This window comes from Trifolium pratense, linkage group LG5, assembly GCF_020283565.1.
Source record: "Trifolium pratense cultivar HEN17-A07 linkage group LG5, ARS_RC_1.1, whole genome shotgun sequence".
In the NCBI taxonomy this organism is placed as follows: domain Eukaryota; kingdom Viridiplantae; phylum Streptophyta; class Magnoliopsida; order Fabales; family Fabaceae; genus Trifolium; species Trifolium pratense.
The window spans coordinates 11,487,756-11,511,904 of record NC_060063.1 but is presented as its reverse complement, the minus strand read 5'-3'; the positions used below and the strand labels follow the sequence as shown (position 1 = coordinate 11,511,904).

Sequence of the window (24,149 nt, the reverse complement as noted above, 5' to 3'; positions counted from 1 at the left end):
GTTTAGCCCGCATTACAACATTTTGGAAGCGGAGAACGACAAGTGTGTGAAGTTTGAAAGTGGTCTACGTCCAGACATCAAGCATATGATTGGATTTTCGCAGATAAGGGATTTTGCGACCCTTGTGAACAAAAGTAGGATTTGTGATGAAGATGGTAGGGCAAAGGTGAACTACTACAAGGCTGCGAATGACCGAAAAGGGAAAGGACAAGAGCGCGGAAAACCTTATGACAACCGCGGTAAAGGGAATACCAGTGGTGGTAAGAAGCCGGTGAATGGAAGTTGTTACAACTGTGGAGAAAGGGGTCATATGTCTTATGATTGCCCTAAGAAAGGAGATAGGTGTAAGAATTGTGGAAAGCTGGGCCACAAGACCGAAGTGTGTAGGACAAGGGTGGTGTGTTTCAATTGTGGTGAAGAAGGCCACAAGAGTCCGACTTGTAAGAAGCCCAAGAAGGTGATGGGCAAGGTGTTTGCTTTGAGTGGAGAGGATGCTAGCCTTGAGGACAATCTCATTAGAGGTACGTGTTTCATCTATAACACTCCTTTAATTGCGATTATAGATACGGGAGCGACGCATTCTTTTATTTCTTTGGATTGTGCGAAGCGTCTTAGTATTCCTTTAACGGATATGACGGGTAGGATGGAAATAGAAACTCCTGCTAATGGTTCAGTGATTACCCGACAAGTATGTCGTAACTGCCCCGTAACCATTTTTGATAGGCACTTTGGTATGGATTTAGTGTGTATTCCACTTAGTGGTATGGATGTAATTTTTGGTATGAATTGGTTAATCTTCAACCGAATTCATATCAACTGTCGTGAGAAAGCCGTTGTTTTTCCGAGGCCGGAGGAGAACTTGCATTTGATGAGCGGGAAGGAAGTATCGGAAGCGTTGAAAGAACATGCCGAGATGTTCATGATGTTTGCATCATTGAAACTCGAAGGAGGAGTTAAGATAGAAGAGTTACCGATCGTTTGTGAATTCCCAGATGTGTTTCCGGATGATATATCTGACGTGCCTCCAAAGCGAGAGGTAGAGTTTTCTATCGACCTAGTACCTGGAACTAGTCCGATATCGATGGCGCCGTATCGAATGTCAGCGTCAGAGTTGAATGAGTTGAAGAAGCAACTTGAAGAGCTGCTTGAGAAGAGGTTTGTTCGACCGAGTGTTTCGCCATGGGGAGCGCCAGTATTGCTTGTGAAGAAGAAAGATGGAAGCATGAGATTATGTATAGACTATCGTCAGTTGAACAAAGTGACGATCAAGAATAAATATCCACTCCCGAGGATAGATGATTTGATGGATCAACTAGTTGGAGCTTGTGTGTTTAGTAAGATCGATTTGAGATCTGGATACCATCAGATTAGAGTGAAGACGGAAGACATACCTAAGACTGCATTTAGGACGAGGTATGGGCACTATGAGTATTCAGTTATGCCGTTTGGTGTGACCAATGCACCTGGAGTTTTCATGGAGTATATGAACCGAATTTTCCATTCATTTTTGGATAGATTCGTGGTGGTGTTCATTGACGACATTTTGATTTACTCAAAATCCGAGGAAGAGCACGAGGAGCACTTGAGGATTGTTTTACAAGTCTTGAAGGAGAAGAAGTTGTATGCCAAGTTGTCTAAGTGTGAATTTTGGATGAAAGAGGTGAGTTTCCTAGGGCATATAATTTCAAGTGGAGGAATCGCGGTAGATCCTGCGAAGGTTGACGCTGTGTCACAGTGGGGAACGCCGGAATCTATTTCAGAGATTAGAAGTTTTCTTGGTTTAGCCGGTTATTATAGAAGATTCATCGAAGGTTTTTCGAAGTTGGCTTTACCGTTAACCAAGTTGACAAGGAAAGATCAAGCGTTTGTTTGGGACGGTATTTGTGAGAAGAGTTTCCAAGAGCTCAAGAGAAGATTGACTACTGCACCCGTGTTGATTTTACCTGATGCCAAAGAGTCGTTCGTCGTGTATTGCGATGCTTCGAAGTTAGGACTTGGTGGAGTGCTTATGCAAGGGGGTAATGTGGTAGCATATGCTTCAAGGCAACTGAAGGTTCACGAGAGGAACTATCCGACGCATGATTTGGAGTTAGCCGCAGTGGTGTTTGCTTTGAAAGTGTGGAGACACTACTTGTATGGATCGAGGTTTGAAGTGTTTAGTGATCACAAGAGTTTGAAGTACTTATTCGACCAGAAGGAGTTGAATATGAGGCAACGTAGATGGCTCGAATTCTTAAAGGACTACGATTTTGAATTGAGTTATCACCCCGGAAAAGCCAATGTAGTGGCCGATGCATTAAGTAGGAAAACTTTGCATATGTCATCATTGATGGTGAGAGAGTTAGAGTTGATTGAAGAATTCCGAGACTTGAGTCTGGTGTGTGAGGTTACTTCTTCAAGTGTGAAGCTTGGGATGTTGAGATTGACGAATCCTTTTCTTGAAGATATTAAAGAACGCCAGAAATCGGATAAGAAATTGATGGAGAAGATGGTACTCATCAATGAAGGTAAGGAGACCAATATCAAGATTGACGAAAGTGGAGTCATGAGATTTCAAGGAAGAGTTTGTGTACCGGATGTACCCGAATTGAAGAGAATGATCATGGAAGAAGGTCACAGAAGTGGTTTGAGTATTCATCCTGGAGTAACCAAGATGTATCAGGATTTGAGGAAGTTGTTTTGGTGGCCGGGAATGAAGAGGCAAATTTCTGAATTTGTTTATTCATGCTTAACTTGTCAGAAATCGAAGATTGAACATCAGAAGCCGTTTGGTTTGTTACAACCAATGTTTATACCCGAATGGAAATGGGATAGCATTGCAATGGATTTTGTGGGAGGTTTACCGAAGACCAAGAAAAGTAACGAGGTGATTTGGGTAGTAGTAGATCGTTTGACGAAGTGTGCTCACTTCATTGCTATCAGGAAAGGTACTTTGGTGCCTAAGTTGGCCGAGATTTATGTGGAGCAGATTGTGAGGCTACATGGTATTCCAACAAGTATTATTTCGGATAGAGATCCGAGATTTACTTCCAGATTTTGGGAAAGCTTGCAAGAAGCTTTAGGAACGAAGTTGAGGTTGAGTTCAGCTTATCATCCTCAGACAGATGGTCAGTCGGAGAGGACGATACAATCCTTAGAGGATTTGTTGAGGGCTTGTGTTTTGGAGCAAAACGTGAATTGGGATTCTTGTTTGCCGTTGGTAGAGTTTACATACAACAACAATTACCATTCTAGTATCGGAATGGCACCGTTTGAGGCTTTGTATGGGAGAAGGTGTAGGACACCTCTGTGTTGGTATGAAACTGGAGAAAGTGCAATTCTTGGACCAGAGATTGTACAAGAGACAACAGAGAAGATTCGGATGATTCGTGAGAAGATGAAAGTGTCTCAGAGTCGACAGAAGAGTTATCATGATAAGAGGAGGAAGGATATTGAATTCCAAGAGGGGGATCATGTATTCCTACGAGTTACATCGACTACTGGAGTAGGACGTGCGTTGAAGTCAAGGAAGTTGACATCGAGGTTTATTGGGCCGTTTGAGATTTTGAAGCGAGTTGGGAAAGTTGCGTATAGGATTGCATTACCGCCATCATTGGCGAATTTGCACGATGTTTTTCATGTATCACAGTTGCGCAAGTATGTGTCTGATCCGACACACGTAATTGAATCGGACGATGTTCAAGTGAGGGATGACTTGACCATCGAGACTGTGCCTTTAAGAATCGAAGGAAGAGAAGTGAAGAGGTTGAGAAACAAAGAGATTGCATCCGTGAAAGTCGTGTGGGGAGGACCGGCTGGTGAGAATGCGACGTGGGAGTTGGAAAGCAAGATGAGAGATTCTTATCCCGATCTGTTTCTAGGTAATTTCGAGGGCGAAATTCTTTTAAGGGGGGTAGGATTGTAACGACCCATTTTTCGTATTCGTATATTTTATTAAATGTTATTTTATTTATTAATTGGCTTTTATTATTTTAGTGAGCGACGAATAATTATTTAGCCGATCGTAAGTTATTAGGCGCGAGAACCTTGTTTTGGGCTTAAAGGGGCGTGAGAGGCATGGGCCTAAGCCATTTGGGCTTGGTTCATGACATGAGAAGTAGTATAAGTAGCAAGTCAAACATATGAATAGTATCATAAATTCATTTCTTTGAGTTTGAGTGAGTAGAAGCAAGATAGAGCAAGAGCTAGGGTTTTGGCTAAGAGAAAGCTTGAGCAAGAGAAGGCTTGGATCATCATCTTTGCTTAAGGTAAGAGATTAGAATTCATGATTCTTGAGTGGTAAGGAGAGGGGAGATTGTCTATGTCTCCGTTCCCGAACTCTCCCGCTCAATTTCTTTTAGATTTTGATTAAGCTTTTGTATGTGAGTATGATGTTCTTCATCATCACTTTGTATGTGTTAATCACTAGCTTGATTCCATGATAAATATGTATGTGTTTGGATCATTTTTGGAAAGTTTATGAAAGTTACTTAAAACCCAAGAAATTGCCATGATTTTGATTGTTAGAGGTATTTGGATGTTTGGAAGGGATGATTAATGTTCCTTGATACCATATATGTTTGGAATGGCTGTTTATATGAATTTATAACATGTTTGAATGAATTTTTGAGTTGATTTGAGGTTAAACCGCCTTAGATAACTCAAGAACAGATATTCTGTTCTGGTGTGGTTCGCTAAGCGACCAGGAGTTCGCTGTAGCGAACAGGTTCGCTGAAGCTCGCCAATGCTCGCCATGAGCAGGTGACTTCCGGGTGAGGTTCGCGTAGGCTCGCTAAGCCTTCGCTCAGCGAATAGTTCGTTGAAGCTCGCCAATGCTCGCCATGAGCAGGTGACTTCCGGGAACGTGGTTCGCTATGTCTCGCTAAGGCTTCGCTTAGCGAAGGCCTCTGTGACAGCAATTCTTGTTGATGGTTGTAAGTGTGATTAGGCACTTGTAACATGGTTTAAGGGTATCCTTACATGATTGTTGATACATGTTGATACTGTTGATGCTTATTGTTAATCGTTATATGAATGAAAAACGTGTATGCAATAAGTTGTAGCTTAATGTGAGCAATGTTATGTTTTGGCATTAATGTGCAATGTTAAGTGAATGTGTTAGAGAATAGCTTCGAGCTAGAGAATATCATATGGTTGATATGTGTATGCATACATGCATTCATGATTGTATGTGAACATTGGAAACTTGGGTTCCAATAACGAAAATGGATTATGTGTCCATAATGAAGCCGAGGATCGGATTAGATGAATCCATGAGTCCAGAGCTGCTATCCAACAGGATATAAAACTGTTTTGGCTTATCCAAGGGAGATAAGATGGTTCGGTAAGTTCCGACATATCCAGCATGATATAAAACTGTTCTTGGTCCACCGTTGGTGAGACATCTTGGTACCACATGCATTTAGTTATGTCTAGGGATGGCATGACAGTGAATTAATTGGCATTAGATACCTTAGGGTAAATGCGCATATATTTGATAAATGGTACGTGACATTATTTGGTTGAATTGTGTTGAACTTTATTAATTGATAATCGTTTAGTGCGATGTTTTGGCGTGAGTTAGAATATGTATGATGTAGTTCGAAAGTGTAAGGTCTTTCTTATGCTCGTATGATATGCGATTATGTTTTCTAACTCTCTGCTTTGTGTTATTTGCTGGACCTTTGGGGGTTCAGATATTCAGGCTGAGGATTGTGCCGACGTTTAGACTGCTGTTCTAGCGTGGTGTTGAAGTACCTTTTGGTGAGGAGACTTAGCATAGATTACTCCTCTTAGTACTAGCTTTTGACTAGAGTTTGTAAATAGTGAATGCTCTGGTAATGTAACATCGAGTCGGGGATTACGCTTGGATTTCATCGTATATCGGTGTTACCTTTTTGTTATGCTAGTTCTTGTATAAGTGACATCCTTAGGGATGAATATGGCTTATGTATATATATATGTATATATATGCATGCTTGGTTTGATTGGAATCCGCTGTTGCTTTTCATGTTAAATTTCATGATGCTCTGTGTGTATGCTTGTGTTTTAATTACCGCGTGGCACTCTGCCTTTACACTTGTTGAAAAGTTTTTAAAATTACGTTTTTAAGGGTAGTATGGGTTAGGGTGTTACACTTGGTCAGGCTCTTTGTCATCAAACTTGACATGCATAGTTTCTTCCACAGTGTGTGTTTCAGAAATATACAGTCTGTATGCTTTTGAGCGTTCAGAGTATCCTATAAAGATACCCTTATAACCTCTAGCATCAAATTTCTTTAGATGGACTTTGTTATTTAAGATGTAACAGGTACATCCAAACTGATGAAAATAAGAAATGTCAGGTTTTCTTCCTTTGAACAATTCATAAGCAGTTTTGTTCAACTTAGATCTGATATAGATTCTATTTTGAACATAACATGCTGTGTTTACAGCTTCTGCCCATAAAAACTTTGCTACATTAGTTTCATGCATCATGGTTCTGGCCATTTCTTGCAGAGTTCTATTCTTCCTTTCTACAACCCCATTTTGTTGAGGAGTTCTAGGAGAAGAGAATTCATGCAGAATGCCATATTTTTCACAGAAATTTTCAAAAGGTTCATTTTCAAATTCTCCACCATGATCACTTCTAACTTTTAAAATAGTGTAGCCTTTTTCATTTTGAATTTGTTTGCAGAAGATGCTAAACTCATCATAAGCTTCATCTTTTGTTCTTAGGAATTTTACCCAAGTCCATCTACTGTAATCATCAACAATTACTAATCCATACTTCTTTCCATTGATAGAGGCAGTGTTAACTGGCCCAAACAGATCAATGTGAAGAAGTTCCAATGGTCTTGAGGTAGAAACAATGTTTTTAGGTTTAAAAGAAGATTTTGTAATCTTTCCTTTTTGACAAGAACCACAAAGTGTGTTTGAGTGATATTTGATTTTTGGTAAACCTCTGACAAGGTCAAGCTTGCTAAGCTTAAAGATTAACCTCCAGTTAGCATGGCCTAACCTCTTATGCCAGATCCATTTTTCTTCACTCAAAGTCAGAAGACACACAACTTTTTGTTCATTCAAATCAGACAGATTTATTTTATAAACATTGTTCTTTCTCAGACCTTTGAATACAATGGAGTTATCAGATTGTTTAGTTACAGTACATGATTCCTTATTAAAGACAACTACATAACCATTGTCGCAAAATTGACTTATGCTCAATAGGTTATGTTTGAGTCCATCAACTAACCAAACATCATTAATAGATAGGGAAGAATTACCTACTGTACCTGTACCTATTATCTTTCCTTTTTGATTGCCTCCAAAGCCAACAGAGCCTCCCTCTTTCAGAGTCAACTTAGAAAATAGTTGTTTGTCACCAGTCATATGCCTTGAACATCCACTATCCAGGTACCATGATTGATTCATGATACTTCCTTGAGTGGTAGGCTGTATGAGAAACAACTTTAATCATTGCGGTAGAATTCTTCATCACAGTTAATGATAAAGTCATCCCAGTATTCTTCCTCTTCACTTCTCAAGTTCTGATTGTTAACTTGAGAACTTGTCAGCCATTTGTCTAGGACATAAGCCCTTCTTCCTTTGCATAGGACTTGTTTCCATGCTCTAGGTAAGACATATCCTTTCCTAGTTGGTAAATCTGAATGGTACATTATTTCAGCTTTTGGTACCCATCTTCTGGGTCCACGCTTGTTAGTCCACAAATGCTTACTATGTTGTTGAGTGTTAGAGAAAGATCTTGGTTTGGAATAATAGCCTTTTTGAAACTTTTTCTTTATTTGAAATTTGTTATTATTCCAGGATTTAGATTGTTTATGACTCCAGAGTTTGTATTTATCACCAATCTTTCGTTCTGATTGGTTATATCTACTGACTCTAGAATCATAAATAATCTGAGTCCTATATTGCATCTGAGGTTTGGAGTTTGAATTTTTTCTTTTAAAAACTTCTGAATCTTTAGATTGACCTGCCTCAGGTTCTGAAGTTCCTTTGGTTCCAGAATTTGAAGTCTCAGATTTTGAGGTTTTCAGAACATCTGAACAAATATTCTCAAGTTCTGAATAACTTCTATCTTCTGAACTTTTCTTTCCAGATCCTAAGGAACTTGGTTCCTCTGAGCTGTCAGCTTCTAAATCTCTCAGATCATCATCCTCATTTTCAAAAGTACCAAGATTCTTTCCCTCTTCACTTGGTGGAACAACATAATAAACCCAAGATTTTCCAACCTTTTTGGCAAAGGTCTTCAGCTTTGAATATGTTCTACCATATTCATAGCCAAGTCCTTCTCCTCTATGTCTCAAAACATTATAAATTTTATTAGCAGCTTTGCTCTTCCCAAGGTTGAGATGCACAAACTGTTGAAGAGCTATTTCCTGCTCATCAATAGGTTTGTGACACACAGCACAACCCTTTTCAAAGTCATTCACTCTATTCAGAGTTTCTTGATATAGACCTTGAAAGTGTTCTGTCTGTTTAGTCAGAGTGTTAAGCTTTTCTTGTAAAACTTTTTGTTTACTTAACACTCTGAGATGTTTCTCAATGACCTTGTTAAGTGCAGTTATAAGTTGAGATTTAGAACAGTCAGAAAATACCTCATCTGTCACTTCTGAATCTGATTCTGATTCATCCTCTGAGTCTGCATCTGAGTCAGTTGAAGCCATTAGAGCTAGATTTGCCTCTTCCTCTTCCTCAACTTCTTCCTCAGATGATAGCTCTTCAAAAGTAGCCATCAGACTCTTTTTCAATTTGCTCTTAAATTGTTGCTTCTTTGAGCTGTATCTTTTGCTTTTGTCTTTAGCAGACATTTCTGGACAGTCAGCAATAAAGTGTCCTGGCTTCTTACAGTTGAAGCAGTTCTTCTGATCATCCTTCTTGCTGACAAAATTTCTGGAGCTGTTTCCTCTGAAATTTCTTTTGTTAAACCTGTTCCATTGCTGAAACTTGGTGAATAAAGCAAACTCATCTTCACCCATTTCCTCCTCTTGACCATCTGCAGAAGATTCCTCTTCAATGTCAAGAAGCTGAGTCTTAAGAGCTTTGGAAGGAGTCCTAGTTGACTGTAAAGCCACAGACTTGGACTTCTTCTTAGCTTCTGAATCAGCATTCAGAACCATCTCATGGCTTCTGTGATTGCTTATCAGAGCCTCAAGACTCAGAGTCTTGAGATTTTGAGCTTCTTCTATTGCAGTGACCTTAGGTCTCCAAGCAATAGGAAGACTTCTCAGAATCTTCTGAACATGGTCATAGGTGGAATAACTCCTCTTAAGAGCTTTAAGACCAGATACAAGGATTTGAAACCTTGTAAACATAGTCTCAATGCTTTCATCTTGTTGCATGGTGAATAGTTCATATTGCCTTATCAAGAGACTAGCCTTAGCCTCTTGAACCTTTTCATTACCATCATAGGTAGCACACATAGAGTCAAAGATAGATTTAGCAGTAGACTTGTTTTCTATTCTGACATAATCTTCATGTCTGATAGCACCAACAACAATGTCCTTTACTCTATGATGCTTAGTGTAGATTTTTAAGTTAGCTGGTGTGAGTAACTTTCTATGCTCAATGGACAATCTTCCATGTTCATTTAAGTTTTCAAAAGTTACTCCCAGCTCAACCAAATCCCACAACTCATGATCAATAGCAGTAATATTGCTATACAGTCTTTCCTTCCACCACTCAAATAATGATGCATCACCATTGAATATAGGGGCTTTTCTATTGCCACTATGTTCATGTGATTCATTACTCAAGTAGTCAAAACCAAAAGCATTTCTAGGACCACCACCAGCATCACTGGCCTCACCAGTTGTTCTAGTACTACTATCGTCTCCTCCAGACAAAGTGTTCTCACAAGATCTTTACTGTCTCACTGTTAAGTGAAAGTAACAAACCAGGCTCTGATACCAATTGAAGGTGTGAAAACACAAGAAGGGGGGGTTGAATTGTGTTTTAGCTAAGTTAAAACTTTTTCAAAGTTCTTAACTTAACTACGTTAGCAGCGGATAAGTAACACAAATAATAACAAGATAGAGAGAGAGAAAGCACACAAGCAATTTATACTGGTTCCTCCCACAAAACGAGAGTAGTCCAGTCCCCTTGCACTTCCAAGGGATTTCACTAAAATCACACAAGATTACAAATCCTCAAGCACACAAGCAAGAGACTTCACAACAATGCTCAAGCACACAAGCTTAAGACTTCACACTTAAGCACACAAGCTTAAGTTTCCTCAAGTACCAGAGATAATAAAGTAGTTGAAAGTATACAACTGCTCTTAAGAGAACCTTAAAGAGCAAATACAATGAATACAAAGTATTTGGACTAAGAGTGCAACAACACTAGTTCAGAGGTTCAGAGCTTGTATTCACAGTTCAGAGTTTGAGCGCAGTATAACCCTTGATGTAAATTCTTGTATATATAATACAACTGATCCTTCTAGTATATATACAGCTAGAAAAGAGTCGTTGCAGAAATGACCGTTGAAGTAGATAGCCTTTTGTCTTCAAGCAACTTGTCTTGATGCAGTTTGGTTGTTTCTAAAACTAAGTAAGAGTTTCAGACACTTTGACCATGTGCAGAGAAGACTTTCCTTATTCAGCTAACAAGTCTGATGTCCCACGTTCTCAAGAGTGGACAGACAAAAAGAGAGTAGCTGTACTGATCAAGCTTGAAACGTCATTTTCTTCATTGGTAGAAGAGTTGACTTGCAAAAGGGAATCTTCATAGACTTCAAGAAGATCTTCAGAGGTTGATGAAGCTTTAGACACTTAAGAAGTTCTGACGACTTCATCATCTGAAGGTTGTAACTTCTGAAGTTCAACATCTTCTGAGCGCTTGTAAACTTCTGAATACATATCTTCTGAGCTTCACTCAGAGCTTATCTGAAGCTAATATCTGCACACTTAAATTAAATTTTTAGTCCTTCCAATTGTTTATTAATACTTTGTTATCATCAAAACCTTAATAGATTTAGGGGCAAATATTTTTAAATTAATTTTGTTCCAATAACTGGGAGTAGCACCTTCTGGACAATGTGCACCCCATTCCAATTATTTTATTTTCACTGCATATCCAATTCTTGTCAATGTCCGACAACACAAATACAATTCTCTTCTCTCTTCCTTCTTGGTACTGCTTATGGTTTCACTGTCAAATTTGACAAAACAAGAGCAACTTTGAACACATTAATAAAGAAAAAGAGAACATATGCATTTGAACTAGATCTAATTCACTTTCAAGTTCACAACTGAAAACTTATTAATAGAATCCACAGAAGCACACAAAAGAACAAAATTGATAACGAATAAATGACGAGATGATCCAGATCCGTGTTTCAATTCATAAAAGTTGTTTTTTATGTGGCAATAGTTTCTCAATAGCAACTATTGTTGAAAACTTTAGTGTAGAAATTTTGCTCATAGTCATTGAAGCACGTACACCGGACATGACACTAACATATCCAACACTAATATCAAATATGCCTTTAATCTGAAGTGTCGGTACTATGTAAATCAACTACTAAGAAGTTCACAATCAATTCTTTGGAAGTAAATAAGGCCATTACCTTGGTCATAACCCACATTGTAACTCTGTTGAGCAAATAACCCAATAACTGAAACATCAATGCCAATCTCACTAATTGGACTTATAGTCATACAAAACACATGATCCCCCATTTGTTGAAAAAAGCTTAATGAGTCTAACACTAAATCTGCTCCTCCAGCAAATTGGAATGTAACCACTGGAAATCCTATCAGGTCCCTACTTATACTCCCAAAGTAACAAAGCATCCATGGAAATTTTGGAACTCTAGCTTGTTGAAGAGACCCTTGAAATAGGTTTTGAATCTCGTTATATAGTAATTTATACACATCATCAACAAAATAGGAGAATGTACTACCTGTGTCAATGATAACTCCACCTGTGCCATTCTTCTTGATCTCAAAAATACTAGGATCTATGTCAAGACTCTTTTCTCCTACACTTATGCCTTCCATGGTTACATAGTTTAATCCATAATGCACTTCGAAATGTGTGGTATAACCTTCAAGATTTGCTCCTTCACCTAATATTAATTGGTTGTAATTATAATACTTGTCGGCTAAGGTACCGATACAGTAAGAGAATTTTTTACCTATTTGTGCGGCCAAAGACAAACGTCCACTGTTTAATCCTAACCCTAATACTCCATTGTACCCTTGATCCGAATTATATATAACGTTATGAGCACACCCGAAATCTATCTTGTTTACACGGGTGATACCTTCGTCACCCGTCTCAAAGACTATTACGTCACTGCCAACTGTTCCTGATGAGAAGGATTTGTCCGCGTAACGGATGCTATATGTCCTCTGATTGGTGAGGTTGCATTTGCAGTTGTCAAAGTAACATGGTTCTCTGCATGATGGAGAATAGGTCGAAGACTTTGAAGGATCGAAAATTTGACCTGGATATTGGATACAACTTGTGCAAGGGGTGCACATTGTCCAAAAGATATAACTCGCGGTGTCCATGATGAGTAATTGTGGGACGGGAGGTTGGCCTATTGAAAGATTGGCTAGTATGGTTCTACCGGTTAATGACGGGGAAAGAGAAGATCTATAATCATTATTAGAGACTAACGAACCTTCGATCCTTGCTTTCAAGTAGGTTAAACGCGTAATCGAGTGTTTGATGTCAAGTTTCATTTGGTCTTTGGCTGTTTCGTTTGGATTGTAGCGTGGATGGTGAATAGAATTATAATGAATGAGTTTTGAAACCAATTTATGAGGTTTGGAAGTTGAAGGAGCTAGTGTTGTAGTTTTATAAGTGTTGCTAATTGATGATGGCAAACAACATGTTGAGAGGGATAAGAAAAACAATAGAAGATGCAAAGATTCATGTACAAAAGCCATTGACCTTTGTGTTACTTGATGAATTTCCTGATTAACTTTATCTAGTAAGTACATAGGAAAAATAAACTACTCAACTCTTCTAAAAGAACTTCTCTTATATATGTATGATTTGTGCAAAACAAAATTGATGACATGATATGTAAAAGATAGTTACTTTTAAAAGGAAGCATTAGCAAGGTCATGAAATTTGCAAGACCTTGTTTAGTGCAATAATCGTTCATTAATTCTTTGCCAAGATGAGTAGGTAGTGTATTGTTATGATTTTGGTAATCTTTATTTTAAGCAATATTAAACTAATGAAACTTTCTATTCTTACATTTTCTATGTTATTTATTTTTTTCTCTTCTATCCCATATGTTTTTTTAGTGTCTTCAAAGTTCTCACACACAAAGAAACCAATTGGATCCACAAACATAAAAAGAGCGTGACAGCTACTTAAAATATAGAATATGTGTTGTACAAGCACTATAGATTTTTGGATTATATGATGAAAAGTAACTAAATTATTATTATTAGAGATCAATTTCAACAATTCTGTAGATTAAAAACCCAGCTGGGTTGGTATCATGGTATTTGTAACGACCCAAATTTATTATTCACTATGTAAGTGTTTAATTATTTGGTGATGTGATTTTAAGTAAGATAGTAACTTTAAGTTATTTATCGAGAGCTTTAGTTAACACGCGAGTTAGTGAGAGTTAACGCGAGTTGGGCCAAGCTATTGGGCTTGAGACCCATTAGGCCTTGTGAACTAGTGGGGGGCGCCCATATAGTCATGGGTAGAGAGAGAAAACACTTCATTTTCTCTTTGTTCTTGAGGGTTAAAGAGAAGGAGGAGAGAAAGAAGCTAGGGCAAAGGAAAGTGAAGAGATTCAAGAGCAAATCTCCGAGTTTTCTTCGAATTCAGGTAAGAGATTAGATTTAATATTCGTGGGTGATACGAGGAAGGGGAGAATGTCGATTTCTCCTTACCCGAACTTTCTCCACCCCATTTTCGTTTTAGTTTAGATGAGTTTTCTTAATGGAAATCGAATCTAAGGTTCATAACATGTTTAACATGCTCTTATCATGATGTATGAACGAATTTAATGGATAAAAACAGAATTTATAGATGATTAAACTCAAGAACATTGTGTTTTTGTGAGTTTTGAGTAAAAGTATTAAATCTTTGCTTTTTCGATGTATATGTTGTAGATCGGTGAAATAAACCGTCCTTTTGTGTTTAGATATGTTTGTTGCACTTGAATATAAACTTATTTGGGGTTTATAACATGAAAAATGAGATTTTTGGGTGAATTTGGGTGAAAAACGCAAGGTTTGAGCATTCCTGACAGGAGGCCTTCGCCACGGCTCGCCACAGCTCGCCAGGCCTTTGCTCAGCGAACATGAGGCCTTCGCCACGGCTCGCCACCGTTCGCTCAGCGAACAGCACTGGACAACAACTTTTTGTTAATGGTTTTATGTGCATTAGGGCACTTGTAACATGTGAGTGAGGTGTTCTAACATACAATTAGGTGTTTATAACCAATGATTAATTGTATTGTGATGAATTGTTGATTATATTTGTGGAATATGATTGTGTTTTGATTGTGTTGATGATGTTTGTTTCAAAGTCAAAAGAAGTATATTAAGGTGTTAATCAACTTAATAAAGAAGGATATTAGAGTATGTTATTCTAATAAAGAAGTATATATATCGAATTATGTTATTCGATAAAGATGTATATTAAGGTATAGTGTTATCTTAATAAAGACGAAATGTCGGATAGTGTTCCACATTATAAATGACGAGCAAAATGCTAATTGTGTGAGTGTGAATTCATGAATTACATACATGCATTCATGAATTGTTGATGTATATTGGACATTCCAATAAAGACGGATATCGGATTATATTTATCCGATAAAGACGAATATTAGAGGTGAGATACTCTAATAAAGACGATGGTACCACATGCATTAGATATGTCTAGGGGACATAGCATGAAGATTGTGGCATTAGATTGCATTAGGATATGTGTACATTATTTGATATTTGATATGTGACACAAATGTTTGGAATTTGTGATAATTGTCTATGTGTGTTAGACTTGTTGTATGTGTTGATTGTCTGATGATTATAAATGTAATTGGCTTCAATTTCTCGTGGATTATTATTGATATTTAATTATAACTTCTTGTAGTTTATAATTAAATGAGATTAATGAAGTATATGCATGATATATGAATATGCATGAATGTTGATGAAGTGTTTAAGTATAGTTTACTTACACTTGTATATTTTGAGTATGTTATCTGACTCTCTTTTATGTGTTATGTGCTGGACCGTTGGGGGTCCAGATTCACAGGTTTTGTGGTTATCGATGTCGAGTCGTCGGTGAAGCTCTGCTTTGATTGTGACACGGGAAAAAGAGTTTTATATTGTATATAAAGTCTATTGTCTAGGTTGTTTTGTATAATCAATAAATATATTATTTGATTCAAAGATTTGTATAAACAAGCATTTTTACTAATTAACTACATTAGTATTATTTTGGTTGAAGAATGTAATACTCGAACCGATATTCTATAAATTGGATTGTGATTTTCCGTTGCGTATTTTGAAAAAGATTTTACTAAAGGTAGAAATAAATAAATAATGGGTTTGAGTGTTACAGTATTGACTTGACACCTGAGAGTATGTCCCTCTTTAAGGTTTCAGGTTTAATTTTATCCGATGCCAATTTGGATAGGCTAATTTAAATTTAACTTCTTAAAAAAAACAAATTTGTAGATTAAGCCATCTTCTCAATGTCAAAACAAAAATAAAAAATAGATTTAAAATTTCACAATTCTAAAAGTTATACCACTAAAAAAGCATATCAAATTAATATTAACATGACGTAGACAAAAAGAAATTTACATTTCTATTTTCATACATATCCTAAAAAATACATACATCAGATCACCCTTTAGATAGTAAGCAACTTCAATATATTTCCTCCTAAACACCATATATTTAAATTGATTTGCCTCCTCATCTTGGCTTGAAGAAGTAACTAGAGGAGTTTCATGATTATCTTAGGATAACAGGTATTTCTGAGGATGGTTTTAAATTGTAGCCGTATATGCAATTAGTATTGCTATTGTGGTAGTATTTTCAACTGCATCGCACTACAATTGTGGTGTCATCTTTAATCACACATACGGTCGCAATATAACCGCATCAAGAAATTTATCCGATGATTTCGGATGTGTTCCTTTAACTCTTCTCATCATAAATTAAAATTTAAGAACCCCAATGCTTTACATCTAATGAAAAATCTTATTTTTAACAGTTTCACAACTTTGTGTTTCAAACGCATCCTATTAGTATTTACGGAGCACATGGTAGATAAATAGTATTGTAGCACATTGGTGCCACTTAGGCTCTGTTTGGATTGATGAAATATAATGGAATGAAGCGGAGCGGAATAGAGTGAGGTGAAATGGGATGAAGCGGAATGGAATAAATCTTTCGTTCCATTGTTTGGATATTTTAAAATGTAGAGGAAAAAATTAAAGGTAAGTGGTGGTATTGGAAGGAATTCATTCCATCCTATTCCATTCCATTATCATTTTACAAATCCAAACAATGGAACATTATTATACTTCATTCCGTTCCATTCCATTTCATCGCATTCCATCAATCCAATCATAGCCTAAGGTATATATTTATTACAGTATATTTTTAAATACTTTGAAAATTTTAATTTGATGTAAGAAGTTTTAATTTTTCTGTCACAACCTGTAACGCATGTATGCATATTCTGACTTTTAGAATTGTTAACTCTCTGATTTATAGAGCGTGATAACTCGAAGTTCAATCGCTAGATAAATAAAATCTGTTAATAAATGTTATTTTTAAAAGTTGAAGTCAAATTCTGGAGAAATATTCGTCTTCGAAATATATTATTAACCACTTACTATTTCAATAACTTAATTAAGTATAAACTAACACAAAAATCAATATCGCCAAATATAAGATTTAGTGGTGACAGATTTATTTATTATCCTAGAAGTTTTGGGTTCGACCTTCATGTCCAGTGTAAACAAAAAAAACTATCAGAGACAATTGTAAAATGACTACTAATATCATTCATTGAAGAAGTGGAGCCATTCTACCAAATATTGTACATGGTTATTATTAGATGAAAGTGTAAATTTTTTATTTTCTCTTTTTTTTTTTTACAGGATTATTTTTCTCATATTATATAATTTTGGATGAAATATATATATATTTTTTGAACGAAGGATGAAATATATATTTTAAAAAGAGTTTAATAGACATGCTCTGTCGATGTAAATAATATGTACATGAATGTCCAACAAAAATCTATTATTCCTCCACATCATACCAAGTGGGATGATGATGATTTTGCGTAATATATAATTGCTATCGGATGACAGTGTAAAATTATTTTACATTTTCAATTTATATCCTATTTTCTCATATTTTGTTAAGGATTTAGGAGTGTCTAAGGTTCGAATCCCAAATTCCATATTTTTTCATATTAAATGTGTGAGTCTAGCTACTAGACTACTTGAAAAAAAAAAAAAGATATGCACAATCGGTGTAAAATAATTTTACACATATATCCAAAGAAAATCCATCAATTTGCCACATCACCCCACTTTTGTATGGTTATTTCGAAACTACTTACATGACATGATAAAAAATGTGATTTCTTATTGGATGTCGTTGTAAAAGACGATGTATGTCCATTAAGCTCTTTTATTAATAAAAATAGAAATAAAACTTATATATAGTATTTAACTATTTATTGTCATTTCCTTAAAAAAAATATCATTTGAATGACCATTATTTGTTAAAGTATTAATTATTATGATTATATTTTTGACTAGTATTTATGATTTTTTTTTTTACTAATTTTTCTCATTTTATATCCTCAAAATAATAATCATTAATATAGTATTTTGTTTTTGACTAATTAATATAGTATTTTTATCAAAACAAAATTGTTTGTTATTTTTTCCTTTCAGAAAAGAAATACTCCTTCATCTTTTTGGCATGCCAACCACAACCAGCCACAGCCACAACACAAAGAAGCAAAAAGTGATTATATAAAAAAAAAAAAAAGTGATTTTATCAAAAAAATATAAATAAAAAAGCAAAAAGTGACTGTTCCTTTCCTTCATCTTGGCATGCCACCCAGCCAGTGCCACTACCCACTGCCACTCGACTTCCTTTCCTTTCCTTCTCTTTTTCTGTTTTCTTCTCTCTCTCTCTCTCTCTCTCTCTCTCTCTCTCTCTCTCTCTCTTTATTTTTTTAGAGAGAGAAACCAAAACCAAAAAACCAAACAAAACGAAAAACAAGACACCGCAAAAACACAAAACGTTTCGTTTTCGTTAAGAAATCAAATCAAATCACAAAACCAAACCCACTCTCTCCCCCCAACATCACCAAACTAACAAACCTTCACACACAGAAAACAGAACAGAGACTCTCTCTCTCTCTCTCTACACTCTCTTCCGAGACATAAACAAATGTACGTTGATTTCGCAATGTCGATAATTCTTTTCTACTTTTTCATGTTCTTTATAATTTCTCATTTCTTAATGTTATTGTCGTATTGTATCTATTTCATGTTTTCTCTGTCGTTATCATGATTTGTTCTTATTCTTGTTGATTTACCAATTCTTAACTATCGTTTAAATGTTAGTAATCAAGTTTATGTTGTTTAATAGGAGTTTAATCGTTGCATTTGATTTTTCAATTAAGTGTAACTTTACTTATCACTTCCTCTTCACTCCTTCATGTATTTTCAGTCACGATTATTTTATTTTATTTTATTAATGGATTAATGGATAATTGGATAGTTTAGTTTTCAAGATTATCACTGTAGTTTTGAATTTGCAATTTCTTTTTTGTTTTTTTTTTGTACTATAAATAATGTATGAATGGTTTGGTTAGGGATTTGATTTATTTATGATAGAAAATTAGGGCGTCGTTTTATTCATGTAACCTATGAAACACGGACATCGGACATGACATAGACACCGACAAGTTGACACCAATAATAATTTTAGAAAACGGCAGAATTCAATGTAATTATAAGTTTTGGTGTCGGACACCGATGCCTGTCCGACACCAGGACATGCCTAATCTGAGGAGTTTCCGTGCTTCATGGCATGTAACTGATTCCAGTCAGATTGTAAGGTTTTGTTGTTGTTGAACGTATCAAAAGTGCTTAAATGCTATGAAGCATGGACACGACATGTACACTTATATGTCGACACCGATAATAATTTGAGAAAATGATAGCATTTGGAATTATTGTTGTTAGTGTTATGTTTTTAATCATTGATGCCTTGGCTACACTGTCAAGCTTTATATTTCGGTAAAATGCAGACAAATGTAGTTGATCTGTCCGGAATTGAAATTGCAGTTGCAGACTGCACTTGCAACAACTTTAGTTGCGTTCTGCAATTTAATTCGTTCTTAATGTATTCATTTTAAAATGTCAACCTTTATCTGTTTGGGTAAAAGACGTCGGTGTAGAAAATTGAGTGGATTTAATTCGTTCTTAATGTATTCATTTTTTGTGTTTTGATTTCAGATTTTTCTGCTTTTGAATCCAGTGAAGATTTCTTGTTGGCTATCTCTCTTGATATCTTGTGATTTGAGTCTGGTGTATGCTGAATATGCATGAAAAGAAGATTTGTTGGATGCTAAAGTTGTGATTCATTGACATAGATGAAATGAAGACAGCGAAATTTTGGCGTCTAAGTTTGGGTGATATGCAGTTCTTGCCTGGATCTCGACACCGTCCTCCAATGAAAAAGCCAATGTGGATTTTTGTTCTGGTTTCATTTGTAATCATGTTTTTAACTTGTGCTTATATCTACCGGCTAAAAAACCGTACAGCTTGTAACATGTTCAATTCTAGAGGATGCAATACTATCGATCATTGGTTTCCTCCGGTTCCTTCAAGGGAATACACAGATGATGAGATTGCAGCACATGTTGTTTTTAGAGATATTTTGAACTCCCCAATAGTTATGCCAGAAAATCCAAAAATCGCCTTCATGTTTTTGACGCCTGGTTCTCTACCATTCGAAAAATTGTGGGATAACTTCTTCCAAGTAAGGATTTGTTATCTATCTATCTATTTTGTGTTTTATATAGTTATTTATTGATTATTTGATGCATTGTATCAGTTTGTGTTCGTTCACGCATTATATTTTTGTTTAGTATTGTCAATTGCAGATTTCAGAAAATAGCGGTTTATTCAAATTTTGCTATGCTATGGTGCCACTATAGCCTCTATTTGACAAAACTTTGACTAAAATAGCGTAGAGTGAAACTAAATTTTTTTGTTTAAATTCCCCTATGCTATAGCACCGCTATTTGACAACACTGTTTTTGTCAAAATTCTGAGCTTGGACAAGGATTAATGGCGGATTGGTTTAGGATGTGCAACCTCTAATGTCTCACTTAGCAATCAACTGTATATTATCGTGTTTGTCAAAATTCTGATACTTGATACTTCTAAACCTTATGTGTTCCATCTTGGAGCCTTAGTTGAAGTACTATTCAATTCAATAGTTGAACCTTATAATCTTAATTTGCATGAATAGAGTAAAGTCGTGATAAATGTAGAACAGACTTAATCTATTTATGTGATTTCATTGGTTGGTTTTCTTAGCTTCTGAATTATCATGCTACTCTCTTTTCTGACAGGGTCATGAAGGGAAGTTCTCCGTTTATGTGCATGCATCTAAGTCTAAACCAGTTCATGCTAGCCGATATTTTGTTAATCGAGATATACGCAGTGATCAGGTGCACAACTTTTGTTCTAATTGCTTGGTTTACTAATTATTTGTCAAATGTATGTTTATATTCATTAAAAGATGTTATTTAAATATGTATTACATCCGTTAAAGTCCCAATTTCACATTTTACTTATTGCAAACTAGAATAGATACCTGTGATTAATCTGGAAGTTTAATCTATTCGCATAACCTTAGAAGTTCAACACGACGGTAGAACTCTACAACTTTAATCTAGTCTGACCTTTACCAGCTTAATTGTTTCGAGAATGTTTTGTATCTTTGTTTGAATTCATTTTAGAATATATTTTTAAGTTCAGATATTTCTTCTGAAATTAGCAATGGTGGCTGCAAGTGTAAATTATTGACTTATTTCTAAGTAGAAGCTTTGAGTGTGAGATTAATTAGTTGCCTTGTTACTTACAGGTGGTATGGGGGAAAATGTCCATGGTTGATGCCGAGAGACGACTACTGGCAAATGCTCTACAAGATCCTCGTAACATGCACTTTGTTTTACTTTCTGATAGGTAATTTTCTTATTATATTTTTGCATCAATTACTAATTTTTCACTTATATTAGTTTCTGATTTTTTGCATTGGTTTTGCAGCTGTGTGCCGCTTTATAATTTTGACTATATTTTCGATTATCTGATGTATACAAATATCAGCTTTGTGGACTGGTATGCCATGCTCCTTAGTCCCAATAGAATTGGTTGGTATTTTCTTTCACAGCATCGTTTATTAATAATGCACACTTTACTTTTCCATTATAGCTTTAAGGATCCCGGTCCTGTTGGCAATGGAAGATATTCAGAACATATGCTACCTGAAGTTGAGATTAAGGACTTTAGAAAGGGTGCTCAGGTACATTTTTCTTAAGGGGCTGTTTGGATCGACTTATTTGTTAGACTGTTTTGGAGAGCTTATGGAAACAGCTTATGACATCTCCATAAGCTGTTTCAACTTATTTCCATAAACTCTCTAGGATAGCTCATGAAAACAACTTAGAGATTATATTGAAACATTTTAACTTTATTTTATCTTTTGTTATAGAAATAAACTTTTATATGATGATAAGACCTTAATTATGCTGTTTATCCAAACATGGCCTAAATCTTGTTGTTGCTGCTTGCTCGATAACTACAATACATTTAAATCTATACTATTAAATGTATTTCTCAATTAAATATGTCATCACATTGTTAAATTGTTCATGCAGTGGTTCTCTATGAAGCGGCAGCACGCTGTTATTGTTATGGCTGACCACATGTACTACTCAAAATTTCAAGGTCACTGTGAGGTGTAGTTTTTATATATTCTTTCCGTAAAATTTATAGCAATTTTCTTTTATTCATAAAGAATTAGATACGTCTGACAAACTCTTAATTTATTTTACTGCAATTAAAGATAGCCGTAAGCTTAATTTTATTGTAAAGCAATGAATTCTGATCTTTAGTGCTTTAAGAAAATTTAGTTTTAGAAATTGTTTGGATACACAACTTAATGAAGTGTTTTATTCATAAGCTGTTCTAAAGAGTTCATTGAAGTAAGCTGAAAACAGATTATGAACTGTTATAATAAGTTCTTTTCAGACGTGTATCTAAATTGTAATAAGTGCTTACATCATAAGATAAATCTGTAAACCTGGTTAAGTTGTTCATTTACTAATATGAATATTCTTTATATGACAGCCTGGTGTGGATGGGAAGAATTGTATTCCAGATGAGCATTACTTACCGACCTTCTTCACGGTGAGAATTTTGCTTGTAGTACAAGTCTGCTTAAACAGTTTTACACCGTCAACTAATTGAGTAATGTTTGTTACAGATTGTCGATCCGAGTGGAATTGCAAACTGGTCAGTAACTCATGTTGACTGGTCTGAGCAAAAATGGCATCCAAAATCATATAGGACTCAGGATATTACTTATGAGCTTTTGAAGAATATTACGGTATAGCACTATTACTGTAATTATAACTTCTACTGTAAATTTTTTACATGTTTTTATTACTGGAAGAATCTACTAGATATATAGCATGCATGTGTAGATTGTTTATGAAGCTGAGCTTAGAGTATTGGAATTCTCGCTCCTTTTTTCCTATTTTGATTCTTTGTACCTAATCTTAGTGTCTTCTGTAGTTCGTCATTTTCTGCATTATTGATGATTAGATTCTTTACTAGTTGAATATTGAATACATTTTTCATATTATTTTTAAGTTAGGCACATGCATATTGATGTTAACTCCGTTATATTTTCAGTCCATTGATGAAAGCGTGCACGTCACCAGTGACGAGAAGGTATGTTGAGTGCTCTCAATCTTCTGATTTGTCGAAAATACATTACGCGACTTAACAATTTTCATTTGTTTTTTTTTTCTACAGAAAGAAGTACAAAGATGGCCTTGCTTATGGAACGGAGTTCAGAAGCCTTGTTACCTATTTGCTAGAAAATTCACTCCTGAAACTGAAGACAGTTTGTTGAAGCTTTTTTCCAATTATTCATCCGCTTGAGCCAGAAAAATTTTCTATCAATTCTTTGGTCGGATCAGACGTTGATTTCGGCCGTCATCTTGGTTCTCATACAAGAGTTGTAAATTGTAGCAGTATTGAAGTGATCACATCTAGCTGTTGATACAAGATGTAAGTTGAAATACTGGCAATGCAGTTAGGGTTGATCTATAGGAAGCTACTGATTTTACTGTTGCTTCCTTGGTGATTCATAGTTTGGATTCTTTTCCCCCCTTCCATTTTGGATTATGAAAGTTTTGCAATTGCACAACATATTTTGAGGGTTAGGGGAGATGGTACTCATTTTCTGGTTGGTCTTTTGTAAACTTTGCAAAGTGATTAGTTGAATATACAAATATTCTTGGAATCTTGTTCAGGATTTGAAATACGGCGAAGGTTACCGCGGATCATTTACACCTTAGCCGGTTCATAGTGTACCGCCTTTGTATACCGTTTGATTATCTAGTCTTCACTTTCATACTCTACACCCTTCACACTAAGTTATCTCTCCTACAAATATTCTTGGCGTCAGTGTAGTCAAACTGTATGCGGTCAGTACGCACGGTTAAGATTTTAAGTTTAGACTTTAGTTAACTTATTAAATATAAAATTGAGTTTTAAATCTGACTGTCCGATCTTACATTGAACGGCTTAGATGTGGCGCTAAATGCAGTGCAGTCGAAAATCACAAACTGTACTCGAGCCTGGTCCCTCGATAACTCCTTCCTAAGTTATGCTGTTTTATCCACGTTTGACCACTATTTATTCATTGATTCCACCTCCCCTTATCCTTCACTACCTTGTCATTGGCTCCTCTATCTTTTAATCAGTATTGCACTTGACATTGAAAATTAGATTTGCATCACCTCTTGGAACCTAAATAGTTTAAAAATCAGGACTTAATTAACTTATGAGTCCCACAATATATATATATATATATATATATATATATA

The 24,149-nt window shown here is 35.7% G+C and overlaps 2 protein-coding genes across 4 annotated transcripts; one reads left to right on the top strand and one right to left on the bottom strand.

Annotated features, from left to right (window-relative positions):
- Nucleotides 1–11,494: 11,494 nt before the first annotated feature.
- LOC123886047 (aspartic proteinase CDR1-like) lies at nucleotides 11,495–12,917 on the bottom strand. Its single transcript, XM_045935384.1, has one exon. It carries the CDS (start codon nucleotides 12,875–12,877, stop codon nucleotides 11,495–11,497), a length of 1,383 nt encoding a protein of 460 aa, XP_045791340.1. The 5' UTR covers nucleotides 12,878–12,917.
- A 4,907-nt stretch (nucleotides 12,918–17,824) lies between these two features.
- Nucleotides 17,825–23,681, top strand: LOC123884019 (glycosyltransferase BC10-like). Of its 3 annotated transcripts, none has more exons than XM_045933007.1 (11): nucleotides 17,825–18,405; nucleotides 19,477–20,002; nucleotides 20,601–20,699; nucleotides 21,116–21,216; nucleotides 21,298–21,369; nucleotides 21,463–21,553; nucleotides 21,909–21,989; nucleotides 22,381–22,440; nucleotides 22,517–22,639; nucleotides 22,948–22,986; nucleotides 23,071–23,681. In XM_045933007.1, exons 2-11 carry the CDS (start codon nucleotides 19,619–19,621, stop codon nucleotides 23,197–23,199), a joined length of 1,179 nt encoding a protein of 392 aa, XP_045788963.1. In that variant the 5' UTR covers nucleotides 17,825–18,405; nucleotides 19,477–19,618; the 3' UTR covers nucleotides 23,200–23,681. The 3 variants fall into 3 exon arrangements, with proteins under 3 accessions (XP_045788963.1, XP_045788964.1, XP_045788965.1); XM_045933008.1 differs by having other exon boundaries at nucleotides 18,186–18,405; nucleotides 19,499–20,002; XM_045933009.1 differs by lacking the exons at nucleotides 22,948–22,986; nucleotides 23,071–23,681 and having other exon boundaries at nucleotides 18,186–18,405; nucleotides 22,517–22,645.
- Nucleotides 23,682–24,149: the final 468 nt, after the last annotated feature.

Bases quoted from the DNA above. Each gene is read 5' to 3' on its own strand.
- LOC123884019 (XM_045933007.1), top strand. From the start codon at position 19,619: ATGAAGACAGCGAAATTTTGGCGTCTAAGTTTGGGTGATATGCAGTTC. The intron at 21,554-21,908 runs GTACATTTTTCT...TTGTTCATGCAG, and splicing joins ACTTTAGAAAGGGTGCTCAG to TGGTTCTCTATGAAGCGGCA. The intron at 22,640-22,947 runs GTATAGCACTAT...TTATATTTTCAG, and splicing joins AGCTTTTGAAGAATATTACG to TCCATTGATGAAAGCGTGCA.
- LOC123886047 (XM_045935384.1), bottom strand. From the start codon at position 12,877: ATGGCTTTTGTACATGAATCTTTGCATCTTCTATTGTTTTTCTTATCC.